The 21,219-nt window shown below is 47.4% G+C and overlaps 1 protein-coding gene across 3 annotated transcripts in view; it reads left to right on the top strand.

Moving 5' to 3' along the window:
* Positions 1-17,339, top strand: part of CCDC149 (coiled-coil domain containing 149) — a 102,651-nt gene extending 85,312 nt beyond the window's left edge. For 2 of the 3 annotated variants that reach the window (XM_039236651.1, XM_039236649.1), the window contains 3 exons: positions 886-918; positions 5,472-5,588; positions 16,708-17,339. In XM_039236651.1, the coding sequence (XP_039092582.1) occupies positions 886-918; positions 5,472-5,588; positions 16,708-17,141 (584 nt within the window). In that variant the 3' untranslated portion in view covers positions 17,142-17,339. The remainder of the gene's footprint in view (positions 1-885; positions 919-5,471; positions 5,589-16,707) is intronic. The other variant, XM_039236650.1, reaches the window with a different exon arrangement.
* The last annotated feature ends 3,880 nt before the right edge of the window (positions 17,340-21,219 follow it).

The raw sequence follows: 21,219 nt of genomic DNA, 5'->3' as shown, positions 1-21,219 counted from the left end.
AGAAGGGCTAACAGTTGTTCTAACCCTAATGCGCTATACAGCCTTCTTCCTCTCTCTTCCTCTATCCCATTTTTTGTGCAGCTTGAAAATCAAAATTTTCTTTGGAGATCTTTCTTCCACAGTTGTACTCTGCATGAGGAAACTGATGTTTCACTTTAATTAGCTATACTTATCCTGTTTTCTTGGTAAAATACCCCCTTCGTGAGACCCCCATCAGCTATTCCCCCTTTCTTTAAACTCTCCAGAAACTTGTATTTATCATTTCCCACCACCTCCTCTTTCCCTGGAAGCAACATTGTACACATATTTTTAGTTACTTAACCTTTCTGCACAAACCAGCCTCCTCTACCCTTGAATCATATCAGTTGCTTCCCGGTAACATACAAGAAATGAAAATTGCTATAGGGACTTGGGCAACAACACGTTTTCTTAATGTAAATCTGAATAGCTGCCTTAGGTTGTCTGCAAGTGCGTTTCATAAATTGGAATTTTTAGCAGAGATTCCTTGAACTTGATGTCAAAAGACCTAACAGAGCTAATTAGTGGCAATTGCCATTCTGGGGATTTGAATGATCCATTTTGCACAAGAACCTTTTGATGCAGTTAAAACCTTATCTTCTTTGAAGGACTTTCTTGCATTGCATTGAATTTCAACACAGGCAAATTTATTGTTTATTTTGTGCAGTCAGATTGCTATTTCTGTGCCTGTACTGGAGTTTTGATTTTTTTTCTCCAAATGATTTAGTGAAATTTCACAGTGTTTTATTTCTACTATTTATGTAAAAGGAATGCTGAGAACTTCCTCTCTCTGGTGTTGTTTGGTCTGGGTTAAATGCCATATTATGCATTAACAATTCTTTCTTTCCTCCTTTTTGCTGCCTGAAGGCCTGAGCTACAATGTTTCAGTAGGATTCGGCAGTACGTTCTATTTAAAATATCTGTGTTTGTGGCTAGTATCAGCAATGCATTAATAACATCCCTGCATGTAAATAAATAGGAATGCATTTTCTATGTATCATTGCACTTTTCTGATTAGAACAGTCAATTGAAATAGAGAATTCAATTAGTACAAAGCAAATATTGAATGGTAAAATTAGTTTTGAGGGACCCAGCTAAATGGATTTTATGCCATGGCCATGTTCGTTCTAATATCCAGCCCCCACATAGACACAAAGTTGGGGTGGGGGGGACAAACAGTGGGGATTCCCCAGATCCAATACAGTTTAATGTAAGGGAAAGAGCATTGCTCTGGTACACTTATGAAGGGTGTTACAATGAGACATGGCTTGCGATCATTTCTAAACCTTGGTGAAAAAATAGTAAGGGAAGGGCCTCTTGTAGTATAAAGCCAATCAGCTCCTTCCATCTGCTCAGCATTGGTGATCAGCATTTAACACACTAAAGAGCGGAGGAAGGGTCACCCTCTGCATCCCTCCCTCCTTTTCTCCTCTTCCTCCACCTCCACCTCCACTTCCTTCTCATCTTTTCTCTTTCTCCACCCCTTCCTCTTCCATTTTTTCCTCCTCTTCTTCCTCTTCCTCTCCCCAGGGAGAAGCTGTATCAGTGTTTCAGCCCCTTGGAGGGGACTGAGCCCCAGTAGTTTCAGAGAATTGCTAGCTCTCTCTCATTTACTAGCATCTTGAAAGGATCAGTGTCTTCTCCAACATATCAGCCCATCAAGGTGTTGATACCTTTTTGAGCATCACCTTTGTGAGTTCAGTTCTGTATGGGGCATTCTAGACATGCCCCTTGTCCCCTCCAAGAATCCAGAGTCCCATCAGGGAAGCAAGATGCACACGCATCTAGCAATGAGAAGAAAGCACGCAGTGATATATAAACTAAGTGCTGAGTGATAAAGGTGTTAGTGTGTGAGTGAACAATGTGAAGAGTCGTCAAATGCCAGGCCTGGAAGGACAGCTGAGAGCGAAGGGTTCAAGGATGGCAAATACTTGGTGTGTATTAGAAAACACCCATCCCCACGGCAGTGGCAGACATTACTAATTGATCACATGGCTCTTCCATACTAATCTCGTATGTGGCCTTCAGAACAGACATCTACCCTGGCTTCCCAGGAAGCCACCTCTTCGTGAGAGTTGACATGTGAGAGAAAACACTTCCCCTTTCCTGATCTAGTCCAATCCCCTCCATTTTAGATGAGAAAACAAAGGCTCAGAAAATTACAGGACACTTAAAGCCACCGAGGCTGGTATTAGAACTCAGGAGTTTCCACCTGTACTGGGAAACTGCAGTTCAGAGAAGAGAAGAATGGGGTGAATCAGATCACCTGGGGACTGGATTTCAAAGCAAAGTGGATCCAAGAAGAGGCGTTCAGAGCCAGAACAGTCTGCCCTGAGACTCCGAAGGGCAGTGGTGAATTCCGCCTCACTCCATGCCAGAATCGTTGTTGGACTTTGAGCATGAAATGGGTTTTCTTTGAGTCTCTTCTCCCTCCCTCCTCACTCTCTAGCCAACAAGATGCAGATCTTGATGTTGTTTGATAGAATTGGGGAAGGTTTGTGATCTTGCTGGGAAGTAGGCAAGTTTGACAAATGTCACAGCCCGCATGGAGAAATGATCTGGATAGCAGAGAGTATTCCAGATTGTTTCATCAGTTCCTGAGGGGTGAAAAGACATGGGGCTTCTGTGAGAAGGAGGAGGGTGCGGACCTGATCCCCCAGGTGGGAATGACACCCCAGCCCTCCAGCCCTTTGCTGGCCTCCTCAGGGAGAGTGGGGTCCTTATGTTTCCTGGACAAGCTCTTACTCTAAAAAGGAACACTGAAAGACAAAACAAAACAAAAAACTGGCAAAAGTCGAGCCTGGCTCCTTGAGTTTTTTATTTTACTTCCCTCTTCTCCGCTCTAAGCATCAGCCTGAGGAGGAAAATGTGCATTTTGAAACTACTTGGCACATTTTGGAGAAGGGCAGGAGGGATGTTGTGTTACAGGGAATCAAGAAGGCTTCCAGACACTCATGCCCGGTGAATGGAGGTGCCTCCGTGGCCTTCCACACTGCCTGCAGCTTGACTCCTTGTGGGTCACCTCGCCTTACTCCTCCTCCTCCAGGTAGATGCACCATAATGAGATAATGAGATAGGAGACCATCAGAGTAGAGCTCAAATTCATCAGCATAGATGGAATTCAGACTTAGAAATGATAGGACCACGTTCTAATAAGCCTTTGAATCCTTCAAACACTGCAAGAATGACAAAATCGCGGCATTTTACCTTCAGATTAGGAAATGATCTCTCCAGGCAGGAATTTCAGAAAGTATTTATCTTCTCCCCAACCCCCACCTCGGTTGGCCATGGAGAGCAATAGCTTCAGTTTCTCTTCGCTAATGCTTGTTGCTCAGATCCTTGGAGAGGTTTAATGGTGCTGGCTCCACATTTTCGAGGAGTCACTATGGAAAGGATGATGTTCTGTGGCTGGAGAGGGCCATGGAGGCATTGCACCCTAGAGAATTCCTCATGACAGGAGGAGCTGAGAGCCTCCCTCAGGCCACCGTAGCCACTTGGCTGCACCCAGCTCCCAGCTCTGTCCATAATTCTGATTCTTCAGCCACCAGGGCAGTGGGGACTTGGAAGACTGGTCAGGACACAGAGTGGCAGGGTGTCTCTTCCAGGAAGAAGAACTGGTCTACCTGCTAGAGAAAGACAGTTCAAGAAACGCCCTTCTGCTCCTGACGTGAAGACGGTAACTGTTGCCTTGATGGAGAGAAACAAAAGTTCACCCTGAGGCGTCTGCTGTGGGTTCATAGTACCCATTACTCCCTCAGATTGGATATTTGCAGCCCAAAGGGAGACCTGATGGTCTTTATTTCATTTGAGAGCTTCCTAATAATAATATCCGAACCTGTAGATCTACAGTTCTCTTTGGGACACGTCTCCAGACCGTGTCCCTATAGAGTTTGGAGGTTTTCCCACGTGAGATGCTACCTGTGCTGGTGGAGAGCTTCAGGATTGGCTTCCATCAGGTTTCTGTTCTTCTGGGATGACCCTCAGCGGGAAGCAGAGTGCTGTGGCCGCTAAGAACATGTGCCATCTGCCTGAGGCAGGAGCAAACACCTGTGCCCACCGAGACATCAGAAGTCCCAAGAACCCATTTATCTAGACACTTATCAGCTATTTATTAAGCACCTACCGTATGCTGGACTCTCTACTACAGTCTTGGAAATGAAGTTCCCACCTGGGAAGATAGTATTGTAAACAAACTGAGGGCTCAGAGGTACAGTCCAGGGTTCATCTGGTTCTCCAAAGGAGGGACCATCTTTACAGAAATACCATTCTATATCTGCTGAACCTGAAGCAGAGTAAAAGCACAGAGCTTTAGGGCCCCTGATGTGAGCTGCAGAGAGTGGCTTGGCTTTAGCAAAGGTCTTGCTCAAAGTTGGACTGCTCAGCTGGAGCATTGGCTGTATCCGAAGCCCTGGGGTTTTCATTTGTGGCACTGCGGTTCCCACAGAGGGAGTCACAAGGCCTCGTGGACAGAAGTCTGGGATCAAAGCCTGCTTGGTGTGCCCTCCTGACCCCTGGGCAACATCCCTTTATGTCCATGTGTTTTGTGTCTGTGCGTCTCTGTTCATGATGCTCGTGTTTCAAAGCCACACTTCCATACTCCTAATTTCCAGAACTTTCCATGACCTTAACATTAATAGAGTTGTGATGGTCTTGTTTTCCTCAAACTTTCTCTATCCACTTAGGGAGTTCATACTAGAAGTTCATAAGAGATGAAAGGGTTTGGCTAGTATGGGACTAGATATTCTAAGAGAAAGTTTAGCTGTGATAATTTGGGGCACTGGATACTACCTTCCATGTGACAGATTAGTACTCAGTCTAAATGACCAAATTGAATTAAGTCCAATATAGTGTATATGGCGAGTATAGTGTAAGTGTGTAGAGTGTATGTACATAGCTCCCTACACTGTAAAGTAATAATTTCAATATGTGACATTTCAGTGAGAGCTGATGAAATGCTTCAGTGCTTTACGTGAATCAGTTCATTCCATCACAAGCACCCAGTGAGGCGGGTTCTTCCTTATTTTACAGAGGAAGGCTCCGAGGCTTAAGTTGCTTGCCCGAAGTCAGCCAGCTAGCAAGTGATGGGGTCCAGGACACAAACCCTGTAGAGCGTGGTTGCAAGCTTGCCCTCCCGAGCACCCTGCAGTGGTTATCCGTGCTCTCCTCTCACCCAGATCAAAGCCATTCGGTTTGTGGCCAACATAACAAATGGTGGCATTTGTTGGCAGCCATGTCCCAGCAGACTCTCAGGACCGTTAGAGAGCTCACCCTGGACCTCCCTGCCTGATCCTCATGCTACAGAAGGGGCCTGCTGGCCATTTCCCTTCCACGGCATGACCTGTGATTAAAGACAGTGCCTTGTTCACCTAAACAGCCAGGCCATTGTGTGGGGTGAATGGAGCCATAACTGCACTGGTGACGTACGGTGTCCATTATTCCCTTTTCTGCAACAGGGGGCAAGGACACCATACTGTTCAGCGACCCCGCTCTTCCCACCATACAGAGATCAAGATCTCCCCTGCTGAAGTTCATCGAGCAGCCCGCTGAGAACAAAGCGAATTCCAAGGACGGTCAGTAAGCACACCTTGATTTCCCTGTCTGCCTGACGTACGCCTGGCACAGAGGAGGGGCTCGGTGGGCATCAGTTCTTCCCCTTCCTACATCTTCTGTGGCACCGTGGGGTCTTTCCTTACATTTCCTCTTGTTGCTTATATGGGTTTGTCTTGTTTGGGGCTTCCAGCAGAAGATTGCAGGCCTCTGGACTCAGCACAGTGGCATCGAGGTTAAGAGCAAGGGCTCAGGATATGAACAGTCCAGGCTCATATTCCAGCCCCATATTGTGTTGGCTCTGAGACGTTGGAATGGTAACCTCTGCCTGTCTCCTTACCTCTAAAATGGTGAGATGATGGTGCTAACCTCAGGGAAATTTTGGCCCATTGTCTGGCACCAGGTAAATGTCCTGGGAATCCTTTAGATGGGGAATGAAAGCTTCTCCTTTACCAGAGACACTTCCCTGAGGCAGAGTGTTTTGAAGGCACCGTTGAGGACGCCAGAGGAGCCCCCAAGTGTGAGATGCAGCCGTCTTCCTGCGTGGCAGACTTGTTTCCCCAGCTAAACTATCTCTCCTTCGTACCTTTCCACATTTTGTTTGTCTTCCCTTTTTATTCCTCGTGTGATTGCCCACTTCTGAGATGGCCCCCAGTGATCCCCATGTCCTGGTATTTATGCCTTTGAATATTCCTCTCCACATCATATCCGGGTTAATCTGGGTGACTAATGGAATACAAGCACAAGTGACCTTATGTGACTTCCTAGGTAGGCCAGGTCATAAAAGACATATGGCGTCTTCCTTGCTCTCTTTGTCTCGGGCCATCCTCCCTGGAGGAAGCCGGCTGCCATGTCTTGAGGATACCCAAGCAATCCTACATGCTGTTCATGCGGCCTGGCACTGAGGCCTTCCAGCCACCAGCCATGGGGGTGCACCATCTTGGAAGCAGATTCTGCAGCCCCAGTCAAGCATTCAGATGACAACAACCCTTGTTAACATTTTGATGACAACGTCATGAGACACTGCAAGTGAGAGCCACCCAGATCAGTTGCTCCAGGTTCCTAAGTCTCTAGCTGCTAAGTTTTGAGTTAACCTGTGGCCCAGCAGCACATAACTTATATACCCAGCATGCAGGAGCCAAGGCACTTTCCTCGAATTCTGTACGTTCTCTCCATCTCCTCTTGCTCTGAGTCATGCCTGCAACCATCACCTCTATGAAAACATTCTTGAAATATTTTCCCCCCACTGGGTCCCATCTGCAGAGTTATAGTCCCTTATTTCCCCAAAGTACAAACTTTACCTCTTAAACAGTATGTGGACTTCTCGAGTATGACATCACCAGCTCTCCACACTTCCTCCTTTTTTTTGTCACCTTCTCAGCTCCCCAGCTACCTTTGGAGTCATCATTGACCCCTGTTAGCTTTGCTTCCTCATCCATATCTGGCCTGTGGCCACTCTTCTTCAGAGCTTTTCATGCCTCCGTTCCTCCCACTTCTGGCTTGGCTCGACCCTCTTTACTTCCTGCACAGGGCTTCCTTCCCAGTTTCCCTGTCTTCTAGACCCTTCCCACTTCATTCCCACCCTCCCCCCTGCTGCTGTAGGGTAAAGCCTTTGGAGCACTGCTCCCCAACACCCGTGTACCTGCTCAGCAACCTTTGGTTTCCACTTAAAATCGGAACCCTGCAAACTGGCCTACCCAGTCTGATGATTATCTGACATAAAAACCATGCTTTTATCAAGCCGTACTAACCAGTTCGAAACAGTTGCTACCATTGTGTAACAAACCACCCCAAAGCTTAGAACTGGAAGCAAATAATCACTGGTCTTTGGGTCAGACCAGCAGTTCTGCTAATCTGAGCTGGGCTCGGCAAGGCTCACTCGGTACAGCTGTATTTTGAAGCTTGTCTCAATCACTCGTAATAGTGCATGGAATGGTCTGGTATTTCAACAAAGAGGATCCCCAAGCATACGCAGGGAGATTCTTGGAGAGAATCCCCAACTCAGGTGGGTTTCATACTGGCCAGAAGGCAAGACCGGGTCTTTCCAGCCAGCAGCACATGGCTGTTTGCAAATCTGGCCTGTAGCACATGACGGTCCACGGTGCAGTCTGGAACGTGCCTCGGCTGATGGTCACCCCGTGCCAGCATCCGGTGTCCCCATGGAGACCCGAAGCCCCCTATCTGCTCTGAGCTTGTTTAGCCCCTGGGTGGGTCCAGGCCTGCTAAACTGAAATGGAACATGAGACCGGCTTGATTTTCACAAGGGTAGCGTTAGTAATGGCCTGATTCAAAATGATAGCCTCCAGAGTTCCATCATTACCTCTCATTGTTCCAAACCTGTCCTCCACCAGTGCGGTGGGAACAAGGAAGCATTTACACAGGGGCTGTCAGCGTCTGGGTAGGTCTCGTCATCACCGCATCTCTGATTAATTCCAACTGAAAGAATCCCACGCTTGTGAGGACAAAGCCCGTCAGAGATCAGTTAACGAAGGAAGACGAATATCCCCTTTGGGCCAATGTGGGAGGGTGACACTTTTTTTAGGAGACTAACGGGCTTTCTATGAAGAGCTACTATTTCTTCGTCTTTCTGAGAAAATATTTTTTTCTTTCCTTACTATTGATATCATAAAGCAATTCTACTGGCTGATTGCCTCATCACTATTGATATTTGTTTTGTTATTAGAAAGGATTAAGGATACTAATGCTGTGTGCTAAAACAGCACAGAGGAACTGCTATTCTTTTCCAATCATATTTTCCCATGCTGAGGTAGTTCAAAAATCCTTTTTTTTTTTTTAATATTTTTATTTATTTCTAGGAGAGAGAGAGAGAGACAGCGTGAGCAGGGGAGGGTCAGAGAGAGAGGGAGACACAGACTCTGAAACAGGCTGCAGGCTCTGAGCTGGCAGTCAGCACAGAGCCCAATGCGGGGCTCGAACCCACGAACCGCAAGATCATGACCTAAGCGAAAGTCGGACGCTTAACCGACTAAGCCACCCAGGTGCCCCTCCCTTTTTTTTTTAATGGAAAGGGCAATGCTACGTGTCAGTTCTCAAGGGAAAACCCAAACTCTCACAGCATAGGAGTTAACATTCCAGAATCACAGGGTTAAGGGCAGATTCCTCACCTCCAGCAAGGAGCAGAGGTCCTTGCCATGCAGCATCCTTGGGAACTTTTCTTTGTCTCCTGACGATGACTCGCACATTGTCAGATATCTTTTAGATAACCAAAGGGAGGAGAGGATTGAAAAATCTTGCTGTTGACCCATAATCTAATCCTGGATGAAGCCTGGCCCCTATATTTTTATGGTTCCTGAGGCTCTGAAAATCCACTTTCTCAGGGGGGGAAAATAAAAGGAAGTCCCTGATCGGACCAAACAGTAGAACCATAATCTGGTCCATCTCCCGTTTACAGCTCTGTTTTGACCTCTAAGGGTGACAGCAGTGTGGCTCCCCACCCCCTCCCCCAGCCAAAAAAAGGTTGAAAAGTTCTCCCTGGTAATCTCAGAGGTTTGCCATTTAAAAAAGATTCATGCATTTGGACACGAGCAGAATGTCATCTAAAGAAATGGCACAAGGTAAAGTAGCGGCGACCAAAAGGCCCCCGTGTAATTTAGACCACCCTCACTTAGATGTAAATTAAGGGAGAGAAGATTAACCTGACCCACAGTAAAAACACCGCAAATGGTTTAGGGGTTAGGTTGTCACGGGTAAGGTTAATTAATTTTTCAGGGGCACCAGAATTTACTATTAAGTGTCCTGGAAGAAGTAATTTCATAAGAGTAATTTCCAGAAGGAGTTTATTCATCTCACGTTGGTGAAAAATTTAACTGCAGAAAGGACCGTAATTTACTCCTTTTGAATACAGCTTCCTACGCGATGCTGGAAACTTGCTCGTTTTGACTCAGTGTTTCCCATATCCCCATACAGCTACCATAAAAATTTTCTTGTTAGTGTGAAAATTATGTTATTGCTTCCCTGAGCTACCTCAGATGTCACTAAATATTTGTGTGAGTTAGAGATCTTTTTTTGCTGAGAGTGCCATTTTAAGAACTTTTAGGGTGGTAGCAACCTGGGTACAGCCTAGAACAAATACTGTAAATTCAAGGATTGCTCTCCTTTATTTATGTGTGGCATTTACATATATGTACTAATATATTCGTTTATTCATATGTATGTCCATAGATTCAAGCGTTTAATCAGCTATTTGCTGAGTCCCCACCATAGAACATTGGCCAAGTTTGAAGCACTTGGGTGGCTCAGTCGGTTAAGCGTCCATTTTTGGCTCAGGTCATGATCTTGCAATTTGTAGGTGCAAGCCCCACGTCGGGCCCTGTGCCGACAGCTCATAGCCTGGAGCTGCTTGGGATTCTGTGTCTCCCTCTCTCTGCCCCTCCCCTGCTCACACTCTGTCTCTCTCTCCCTTTCTCTCTCTCTCTCAAAAGTAAATAAACATTCATTTTAAAAAAACATAGGCAAAGTTTAAAAATCAATCGGGTAAGACTTTACACTTCAGGTGATTTTTTTATAAGCTTACTGTACATAAGTAACAAGTTAAGGCTAAAAAAGTAATAACTACAAAGTTCCCTTGGAGGTGTAGACAGAGTGTTAGGGAGATGAGGGCACCATGGAAACTACTTCTGTCTGCATGTAATCAAACAGCCTTTGTAGTGGAGGTAGAGGTAGAGCTGACTTCGAAGCTGGCCTTCTGGCTCCGTCAAGGAGTGCTGCCTATGGCAGAATCAGCCACCGAAGCAAGGACCCAGAGGGTAGAAAGGTAGATGGACATTGAGTCATCAAAGGCCTTGAACGTCAGGCTAAGAGCTTGGGCTGTGTTGCGGAGACAGTGGCAGCCTTTGAAGGTTTTAGAACAGGGGAAAGGCATGGTCACATTTGTGTTAAAGCTCTTAGTGCTTCTGATGCTCTAACGTGCACCCAGATCACCTGGAATCTGGTTTAAATGCAGGTTCTGAACCAGGAGGTGTGGGGCCGAGCCTGAGATCCTACACGTCTGACCGACTCCCAGCCGATGGTGTCTCTGCTGTTCCGTGGACCCCACTTTGAGTAGCAAAGCCTTAGGGAAGGTCCATCTCCTGACCATTTGGATTAGAGCAGGAAGAGACTAGAAGCAAAAACAAAAAACAAAACAAAAACAAGAAAAAAAACACACACCCTGTTAGGAATGAACATACATTATTCTGGCTGAGCAGATCTGAATAGTTATTTCCTTTTTTTTTTTTTTAATATTTTATTTATTTCTAGGAGAGAGAGAGAGACAGCGTGAGCAAGGGAGGGTCAGAGAGAGAGGGAGTCACAGACTCTGAAACAGGCTCCAGGCTCTGAGCTGGCAGTCAGCACAGAGCCCGACGCGGGGCTCGAACCCACGAACCGCGAGATCATGACCTGAGCGAAAGTCAGACGCTCAACCGACTAAGCCACCCAGGCGCCCCTGAATAGTTATTGCTTGCTCTATTCACTCATTTATACATTCATGAATTTCATTGTAAGCACAAGTAATGGCCTCATTTTCAGATACACTACTTCCCGGGGTAAGTGACTTCCTAGGACAGTAATACATAGTTTTCTGTGACTGAATACAGGCTTTAGAAAGTCTAAAGTAGATTTAGTTGAGCTTCTGTCCCTGGAACTTTGTGGACATCGAAAGGGCTGAAGAGAAAGAAAGTGACTTCTTCTGAATGTGAGAGGCAAATCTGTTCAGAAGAACCAGAGGCATGGGTTTGGGGTGTCGAGACCGTGGTCAGTATTGCGCTGGTCCCTCCGTGATCCGTCTGCCATGCGTCACACTGACCACGTCTGTCTACCACACTCTCTTCCTTCACCCCTCCTTCATCTCGGTTTCATGTGAGACTTACGGTACATCCAAGCTCACTAGTATTTCATCTCTCCTGGAGTTTCTCAGAGCTTTTACCAGGGGTCAGCTGTTTTTTTAAGTTTCCTAAAACTTTTGTTATTTTCTTAATTTTTTTAAATTTTACTTATTTTTCAGAGAGCACAGGGGAAGGGCAGATTGGGGGTAGGGGGTATGGATAGAAGCTCTGGCGTGGGCTCCATGCAGATAGCAGTGAGCCCAATGTGAGGCTTAAACTCCTGAACTGTGAGATCATGACCTGAGCTGAAGTCAGACACTCAGCTGACTGAGCTGCCCAGGTGCCCGTTTCCTAAATCTTTTAAACATTTGATTAGGTTAATAAATCCTCAAAACCACATTCAGCTACTCAATTAAATAAACAGATGCTCAAACATGTACTGTTCTTAGTAACAAATACGTTTATGCATTATCTTAAAGTCAAAATGGGAAACACATTTAATAATGTAATATGTATAAAACACATAATAAGTTACATGTTGCAGAAATTCCAAGCTGCATTGTAATTGAAACTTTCTATATCTTTGCGACTTTTTAGGTTACATGTAAATAGACATACATACTTTTGAATACTCAGTCTTTCTAAATGATGTCAATAATCCTCAAAAATTCATTTAAGTCTCATAGTCACCACATAGCTATCACCTGCCAGAGTGCAGGTTTATGAAATATCAGGAGTGGTTTGCACTTGCTTTCTGAATGCTTACCTGCTCATTGGCTGATGTTAAGTCAAATCCAGCTGACTTTTAGGGGAAATGCATCTAGCGATTTATATAGAGAAGCCTTAAAAATCAGGCCATGACTAGGGACATTCTCCTTTGGGAAAGGAGAGGGGTGGTCAGATGCAAGAAACTAAGAGTGTCTTAATCAGCTCAGGCTGCTATGACAAAATACTATCAGGGAAGTGTCCTGAATAGCAAATTTATTTCCCACAATTCTAGGGGCTGGGAAGTCCAAGATCAAGTTGCTGGCATGTTCAGGGTCTGATGAGGATCCTCTTCCTGACTTGCAGCAACCACTTTCTTGCTGTGACCTCAATGGTAGAGAGAGAGAGTGAGGGGAGGAAGAGACAGATATAGAGGGAGAGAGGGAGAGGGAAAAGGAGAGAGAAGAAGGGAGAGAGGGGGAGGGGAGAGGAGAGGGAGAGAACAAGAATTCTGGTGTCTCTTCCTCATCTTAAAGGGCACTAATCCCATCGTGGGCCTTCACCCTCATGACCACATTGAAGCCGAATTACCTTCCAAAAGCCCCACCTCCTAATAACTTCACACTGATGATTAGGGCTTCAACATACGCATTTGGGTGGGAGAGAGGATACATTCAGTTCATAGCACCGAGGGACTTAACTAGTTCTTGGCAGTGGATGGGTAGGAAAAGGAAATACACTACTTTTGGTGAGTGGCTTCAAGGTCTGAAGCCCATATTACCATGAACCAGTACTGATGTGGAAGACAGGAGGACATCTACTGGGGGGAGTTCTCGGGGGGAAGGGGATTCCAGATCATCCAGGCGGGGGAATCAAGTTGGTGGCTAAAAGCCTAGGTCCGTATCTCCAACAGAAAGAGGCCAGGGCCATAGAGATTTGGGAACTGTACTCCTGGTCAGGAATTAAGGTCACGAGATGGCCAGTGAGTGAGAGTGAATGAAGATAAGGAAGACAGATGGCACATAGTCGAGGGAGGCCCACTCTGAGCAGACAGAAGGAGACAAGGGATGGACAAAGGAAGTGAAGAGGCCTGTGTAGGAGGCGGAAAAATGGCCCCCAAAGATTTCAGGTCCTAATTCCTGGAACCGGTAAATGTTCTCCTGGATGGCAAAAGGACCTGCAGGTGTGATTGATTTACCCACTTGAGATGGAGTGAGCATTCTGGATTACCCAGGTGGGTCCTAAATGCAATCACATGTCTCCTCATAAGAGGGAAGCAGAGGAGAATTGACACACACAGGAAAGAGAAGGCAGCGTGACCACAGAGAGCAGACGTTGGGGGGATGCTGTTGTGGTCCCAGAAGTGCAGGCAGATACCAGAAGCTTGAAGAGACGAGGAACAGATTCTCCCCGAGAGCCTCCAAGGGAGTGTGGCTTTGGTTCTGACCCAGTGAAAGCCATTTCGGACTTCTGAGCTCCAGAACTATAAGAATAAATGTGTGTTCTTTCAAGCCACTGAATTGGGGTAATTTGTTACAGCACCCATGGAAAGCTAATTTGGGATGCTCACCGAACTAGATTGGAGAAACAGAGGAATACGGTGTTTTGGAAACTGAAGGGAGAAACAGCTTAAGAGGAAGAAGTGGCCAATAGAAACACACTCTTCAGAGACAGGCGGGGACTGAGAGAAGAGCGTTGGGTCTGGTGACTAGAGCTCAAGGCAGCTGAAAGATCTGGGTGGTGAATCAGCGCTGGGAAGTAGAAGTAGTGGATATAGGCTCATGGGTCTACAAATTAATGCAAAGAAGGAAAGACGAGATGGTAATTGTGATAAAATCTTGGACACCGCATACCTTACCTTTTTAAACTCGCAATACAAGCACATGTTTAAAAGGTAAATGACACAGGAAGGTATACAATTAAACGTAAAGCCTTCCTCCATCTTTGTTTCCCGCCCTGACGCAGAGGCAACCTACAAGTTTTAGTGTATACCACCCAAAAACAATGTTACACCTTGGCAGGTGTATATACAATCCCCTACTGATGGGCCCTCAGATTCTTTCCAGGTTTCTGCTATAAAATACAATGTCATAGTGAGCATCTAGGGACATATGTCTTGAAATATTTGGGCTAGTGTCCATAGGTAGATTCCTAATCATGGAAATACTCGGCCAAAGGGGAAATGCATTTAGGATTGTGATGGATCCAGTCTAAGTGCCCTGTCAAAGAGTTTTGCTCTTTTTTCTTCTCTTTAGTAATACATGATTGTACCCATTTTTCCACATCCTCAGCAACACTGTGGTTTATCAAACCTTTTAAGGTTTGCCAGTCCAGTAGATGAAAAATTACATCTCACTGATGTATGATGCTGTTGTTTCTTATGTTTGCCATCCATTTGTATTTTCTTGTGAATTGCCTGTTTTCATTCAACACTTAAGTATTTGTTGAATCTCGTGGTACCTTCCAATGAAACAACTCTATAGATAGTAAGATGAATCAATCTCAACACAAAGCAATACAGACGCAACCCAGCATATACAGTGCGATTCTGGTATGCAGACCCCAGACACCAGGCAAAACTCATCTTTGGCATCTGATGTAGGATAGTGGTCACTCTTGACCAGGACGGGGGGGGGGGTGAAGCGGGGGCTGGAGCAGCAGACTAGGAAGTGTTTGTAATGGGTTGGTAATATTTTGGTCTTGTCCTGGCTGCTGCTTCCATGGGTGTGTTCACGGTGTGAAAATTCGGTGAGCTATAGACATAATGGTTTGCACATTTCTTTCCTTGAGGACCTTTTTATAAGCATTCTTGAGGGCTTAGGATGTGCTATGCACTTTGAATAGGTCAGAGGAGGCTCCTGCTTACATTCTAGAATTAGATAAACATGTAAAACACTGAGCACTCAGCCCAGCACAGAAAATCACCTACAAATCATTAGCCGGTATGATTCACTTGAGAGAGGGAGAAACCAAAGGTGCCTGCATAAAATGGACAGAAGTGAAAGAACCATGGGAAATGAGGCTGTGGACTGAGGCAAGAGCTCATCAGGTAGGATTTTATCAAAGACCTAAGAGAAAGGAGTGAAAAATTATGCTAAAGGCAGCAAGCCTCCAGTGAAAGGTTCTAAGCAGGAAAGTGCATGGTCAGAACAGGTCAATTCTCAGGGCACCTGGGTGGCTCAGTTGGTTGAGTGTCAGACTCTTTTTTTTTTTTTTTTAATGTTTTAATGTTTTATTTATTTCTGAGAGAGAGAGAGAGAGAGAGACAGAATCTGAAGCAGGCTCCAGGCTCTGAGCTAGCTGTCAGCACAGAGCCCGATGCAGGGCTCGAACCCACAAACCATGAGATCATGACCTGAGCTGAAGTCAGACACTTAACCGACGGAGCCACCCAGGTGCCCTGAGTGTTGGACTCTTGATTTCGGCTCAGGTCATGATCTCACAGTTCATGAGTTGAAGCCCTAAGTTGGGCTCCGAGCTGACAGCGTAGAGCCTGCTTGGGATTCTCTCTCTCCCTGTCTCTCTCTGCCCTGCCCTTGCTCACTCTCTCTCTCAAAATAAATAAATAAACTTAAAAAACAAACAAACAAGTCAACTCCCTTTGTCCTAAATTCTCCCCCAGTTTCCCTAAGTGCCAGCTGTCAGCCTGCATGTCTCTGATGCCAGGTCAGTCGCAGTTAAGACTCCACTACAGTCCCCTTGTGGGTACCAGGAAGTGTTCCCCAGGCCTCTAGCCCCTGAAATCAGCCCTTGGAGGCTCTTGCGGGCATTTCACCACTGTTTGGTCAGAGACCTAAGAAAATCCTGACATCTGGGAACTGCAGAGCCTTGCGTTGAACACACGTGATCGGGTGCTAAGAAGCTGCTCCCCAAGTACGTCTCAGTCCTGCAGTCTAGAAGGGACATCAGAGAGTCCTGCCCCTCATTTTGTGTCTGAGGAAAGGAGGCCAGAAGGTCCTCCTGATCACAAAGCAATGAGTAGGAAAATGGGGCTAGATACCAGTTTTCAGGACCCCATTCTCTCCCATCCCCTTCCGGTTGAGCTCGAGAATTTTGTTATTTAGAGAAGTTTGGGTGGAACAATTTCATTAGGAGGTGTAGGGAGCCTAAAGCTTCTTTTACATATAACATGTTATTGGAACTGAGGCCACATCAGTCTGCATGGAAGAATGAGGTGCTGATGGAGAAAGGGGGTTGGAGGACTCTAAATCCCTCCCAAATCCTGCTTCTCTTTCCTGCCCTGACAGCAGCCAGCACCTCTTTTCATTACTAAAGGTCCCCGGACTTTCCTGAGCTGCAGAATCTATAAAACGTTTGTCCTCAATTTAGATATTTAATGGCACACGGAACCACGGTTAGAGCATGAAGCAGGAGATAACCAGGCCCTCGGAAATGACAGGTTATGGATGTGGCCAAGGGCTCCCTTTCCCTCCATGAATGACACAGCGGTCACCAGAGCGGCTGCTTTCTTTTATAATGGGGGTCCTACGGTCCCTGCCAGCAGCATTTTCTATCTCAGAGCCCCTGTGATGTGGGCCTGGGATTGGGGGGAGAGAGGAAGGGAGGGCTGACTTCCTACCAGAGGTGTGATGCTGTCCCGCGTCTGTTTCAGGGGAGCTTCAAAAGCAAGACCGAGATGAAAGTCGTGCCGCCACCGAGGCGTTGACAGCAGCCGCGGATGCTGGACGGCCCGCCATCAGCTCCCCAGCAAACCAGAGCCACGGGAACCGATGCAACCCCTTTCATCCTTCATTACCACGGGTACCCTCCGAGGAAGAAGACATACACAGGCTCGGAAGGGAAATCATGAAACTGACAGAGACACAGGCAGCGGGGGAACCAGAAGGGGCCAGAAGAGTGGGTTCCGGGGAGGCTCAGAGGAACGAGATGGGGACAGGCACACTGGGCCTGACCTCCACGGGGCAGGCCCCCAAATCTTGCCAGGGCCGCATTGAGTCCAGCCAGGCAGCGGCCGAAGCCTCTGCTGCGGAGGCCGGCAAGGAGACCGTGGGGGCTGCAGGCAGGAAGAGCCCGGTGAAAACATGAAGGGGAGAGGGGATCCTTAGGGTGCGTGTCAGAGGCTTGGGGGGTGGTAAAGAAGGAAGCCTCACAACAGCTTTGGGAAGCGACTCTCTCCTAAGACACTTCCAAGTCTGCACGTGAGAAGAGACACGGGTCCTGTTGCAAACTGAACATTCTGATGATGCCAGCACAGTGTGATTTATTAAATGCGGGTCCTCAGGCTTCTCGGTGTCCTCTCTTTCTGCCGGAGACGCGCTGCTGTGAACGCGGCTGGCACAGAATCGCGTCCGCCCTGTGGCTGGGTTTTGGCATCCGTCTTTCTGTCGGCGTTCGTTTTATTAGAGATAAGATGTTTTTCTATTAGCGTTTAATGTTGTCGATCAAAATTATGGGAAGAGCTTGAAAGGGATGGTGTTTTGAATCAGGTCCCCGTGTTTGTAATGGTGAGGCGGCTGGAGAGAAAGGTGTAATTGAGCGTAATGGGTCCAGAGGGCCCACGGCTCTGCTCCATCATGTCAGGGCCCCGAAAGGCCTCCCAGCATGGGTGTTGCTGGCACCCTGCCCGCAGCGCTGCCTGTCAGGCGCCGACGGGCAGGTGGAAAGGGGTTTAAGCAGGCTCAGAAGGTTGGGTTTCCGGTTTGAAATCCACAGCCCCTGTTGAGACCTGTTTGCTGACTGCTAGAGCTGAGCTTTCCAGCCTGTAATCCTGAAGGATTAATCGACCTGGTCTGAGGGGGAAGGGGGGCCAGGGGTGGGGAGATAAGAAGGCAAGGAAGGGCACTCCGGTGGTGTTTTGATTTTTTGTTTCTGAGATGAGATAAGAGCCAGGACCTGGAAATGCTGGTTGTCTCCACTCAACCTGTGCTGCGTGTAGGGTTTTATGGCCATGTAGGGTTGGGGCAAGATAAGGAGTTTCCTGTGCCATCGAAGACCTTGAACTCTTCACCCTGCCTCCTCTGTGCTGCCCTGTGCTGGGATTTTAAAGGCAAGACACAGAGCGTGTGGCCCTATAGTAGAAAGAGAGAGAAAACAAAATAACTTCATGACAGCCGGTGTAAGGGGAGTGTGGAATCAGGTACCGAGGCTGGGAATGGAGGGGCTGTCATCCCTCCTGGTTCCTTCCTTAGGGATAGAACGAGCTCTCTCTCGTAGGTGGCATCTGGAGCTGCAGGAAATTAAAGGCCCATCCAGTGATAGACCTTTCTTTCGGCTGAACTCCGTGCCTTTCCAAGAAAGGCCTGAAACCAGATCCCAAAGCTCAAAACACGCCCGCCTCCCCCCCCCGCCCCGAACCAGAATCACTCCTTGGAGAGGCTCTCCTGCAGGAAAAAGAGAGGCTCCCTGGGTGGGAAAGTTGAAAATTCATCCGAAGTGTCAGCTGTGGATAGCACGCTTGTGACTCCGGGTGTGAAACCTGCGCAGGGGGAGGCCAGCCCACCCTGATAGCCTGCCGCGTCTCATCTGTGACGATACTCTGCCGTCCTGTGTGCCATCTTACCCTGCAGGAGAGCGAAGCGTGGGCCAGAAGGTCCGGTGTGGGGGCCTGGGCGGACCTCCAGTTGCTTTCTTCCCGCTCGCTCGAGGTCACCCCAGTGGTGGAAGAGGGGCATGGCCAAGTCAGCGCTCTGTTGCTGCAGACACAGGAGCTGGGATCTGGACACAACACCTGCCCCTGCCCCATTCATCCCTCTGCGCTTCGGCCCCTCCCAGCTCTCCAGACCCACCAGCTCAACTCACGCCCCCCCCCCACCCAGGGAGGTCGCTTCTGCAGCTGCAGAGCTTGCACAGGCCAGCAGCCACAGAAATAATTTTCCTGCTGCACTAGGCCTTAACTATCTGCAAATGTTCGGCACGACCGCATCGTTCGCCAGAGCCACCAAAGGAAAACACAGCCGGATTTAATACAATAACAATAAAAAGAAATATTTCTCCCCATGGAAGCTCTGGTTTTGATACACGATCGGCCAGGTGCACATCTTTAGGGCCCACTCAATCCCCTTCTGGAAAGCAGGGCTTATAATAAACTCCATCCCATTCCATCAGGGGCAGAGAAACTGAGTCTCAGAGAGGGTGGGCCTCGGGGCAAAGGTCAGAGAGAGTGATAAGCCAAACTGGGTGTGCAGTCGGCCTGAGAGGGTTCTGTGTTGGTAGATGGAATTGGAGCCAACGTGTTGATCCTGTCACACGTGTAACCTTGACAATGCCCCCTACGCACATATGATACTACCCCACCCCTGCTGTTCTAGCCCAACATGGTTCTCCTGTTCCACGGACATTAAAGAGGGTTTCAGCAATTACTTACGGTTGTCTTCTGTCTTTCTGAGAGTTGCTGTGAGAGCACACCATTCTCTCTCCTGCTCCACCAGATAACCCGGTGTCAGAGTCCTCTCAGCTACAACTCATACTTTAAGAAACTTAAACAATAGGGAAATGAATTATGTTACAGAACAAGAAGTTCAGAAGTAGGGCATTCCTGGGCTGGTTTGCTCAAGAAGTCATGGAGGATCTGGGATTCCATCTTCCCGCTCTGCCTACCTCAGTGTCAGCTTCTTCCTCAAGCTGCCAAAATGGCTGCCACAGCTCCAGCATCAGTCACCTGTTCTCACATTTGTGTCCAAAGACAGGAGGAAGTTTCTCCCTGTGTGTGTGTGTGTGTGTGTGTGTGTGTGTGTGTGTGAGAGAGAGAGAGAGAGAGAGCAAGAGCAAGAGCAAGTGGGGCACCTGGCAGCTCAGTCGGTTAAGCATACAACGTCAGCTTAGGTCATGATCTCATGGTTCACGAGTTTGAGCCCCCATATCAGGCTCTGTGCTAAAAGCTCAGAGTCTGGAGCCTACTTCAGATTCTATGTCACCCTCTCTCTCTGACCCTCCCCCACTTGTGCTCTGTTCAAAAATAAATAAAAACATTTTTTAAAAAAGCAAGAGCAAGAAATCTAGTTCTTGGCATATTTCATTGGTCAGAATTATTGCATGCCTGTGTCTAAACCAATGCCTGGCAAGGGCGATTACTGAAAAGGGTAAGATCACCATGTGAACTAGAGAGGGCCTGTCCCTGGCCACGCACACTCTAAAAGGGTGAGCACCAAAACAAAATCAGGTCTAAGAAGTACAGGAAGGGTTGGGAAGGCATTTACACAGGCTGCCGACAGCATCATCTCCGAACCCCATGTCTGATCTTGTTTCATTTTCTTCCCTTTAAAAGCCAGAATCGTGTGTTACTCTTGAGTTTGGAGATGGGGGAGGGGCGGTGGTTGTTTGTTTGCTAAGAAAAATGCCATCTTATGTCTGCTCTTCCCTGGCTTCTTTGTCATCTGTTCTGTTTTGTAGCTGGAACGTTCCCACCTTTGTTTACCTCTTCGAGTGTGTCTGTTCTTCCATTATTTTTCCGGCTCAGTTGCCAGCAGAATGCAGAGCAGTCTGGATAAATGAAACAGAGCTGACGGGGCTCTTAATGAGAGCTTGTTTGCACAGACTGCCATTCTCGTGATCGCTCTGTACTTGAGAGCCTCTAGGTGTGGATTTTTACATATGAGCGTTTGTCCTTCTTGTAATTAAGGCCCTGGAAATGGATTGGCTTTTTAAAACCAGGCATTTCTCACCCCTTACTCCTTTTCCCATGCCTCTTCTGTCCACTCTCCCCTCCCCCTCTGCCGTCTATTTCACTCGCTATTCCAGAGGCCTCTCTAGCTAGGAGGCTCCTGGTGGCATTCAGCTCGGTCCCTGCTGGAGCCTCCTCCCAGTGGGGAATCTTAAGCTAAATTCATTTTCCCTTCTGGGTCCCTTTGTGTCCTCATCCCAAACACACAGCACTGTGACGATGGGGAATTCTAGAAAGGGTCTGGGCATCAGTCATTCACATGTTGGGGTGAACCTGTGCTATTCCCACTGGGGCGTTTGTGCCCCTATTCACCATGTGACGTAAAAGGTTCAATCTCTTCAAGGAATTTCAAAGACTGTCTACTTGCTCTTTGGTATTATCATCCTTGTTTCTTTAATATTCCAGCACTCCTTTGCCACGCTTTTCTCCTGACTCCATCACTTTCCTGCAGCCCTTTGGACGGCTTGGTACCCAACTTCTCTTTGAAAAAGTCCTCTCTTTGCC

This window comes from Hyaena hyaena, unplaced genomic scaffold, assembly GCF_003009895.1.
Source record: "Hyaena hyaena isolate Hyena2069 unplaced genomic scaffold, ASM300989v1 scaffold_114, whole genome shotgun sequence".
Classification (NCBI taxonomy): Eukaryota; Metazoa; Chordata; class Mammalia; order Carnivora; family Hyaenidae; genus Hyaena; species Hyaena hyaena.
This window is presented reverse-complemented; position numbering and strand designations above follow the sequence as displayed.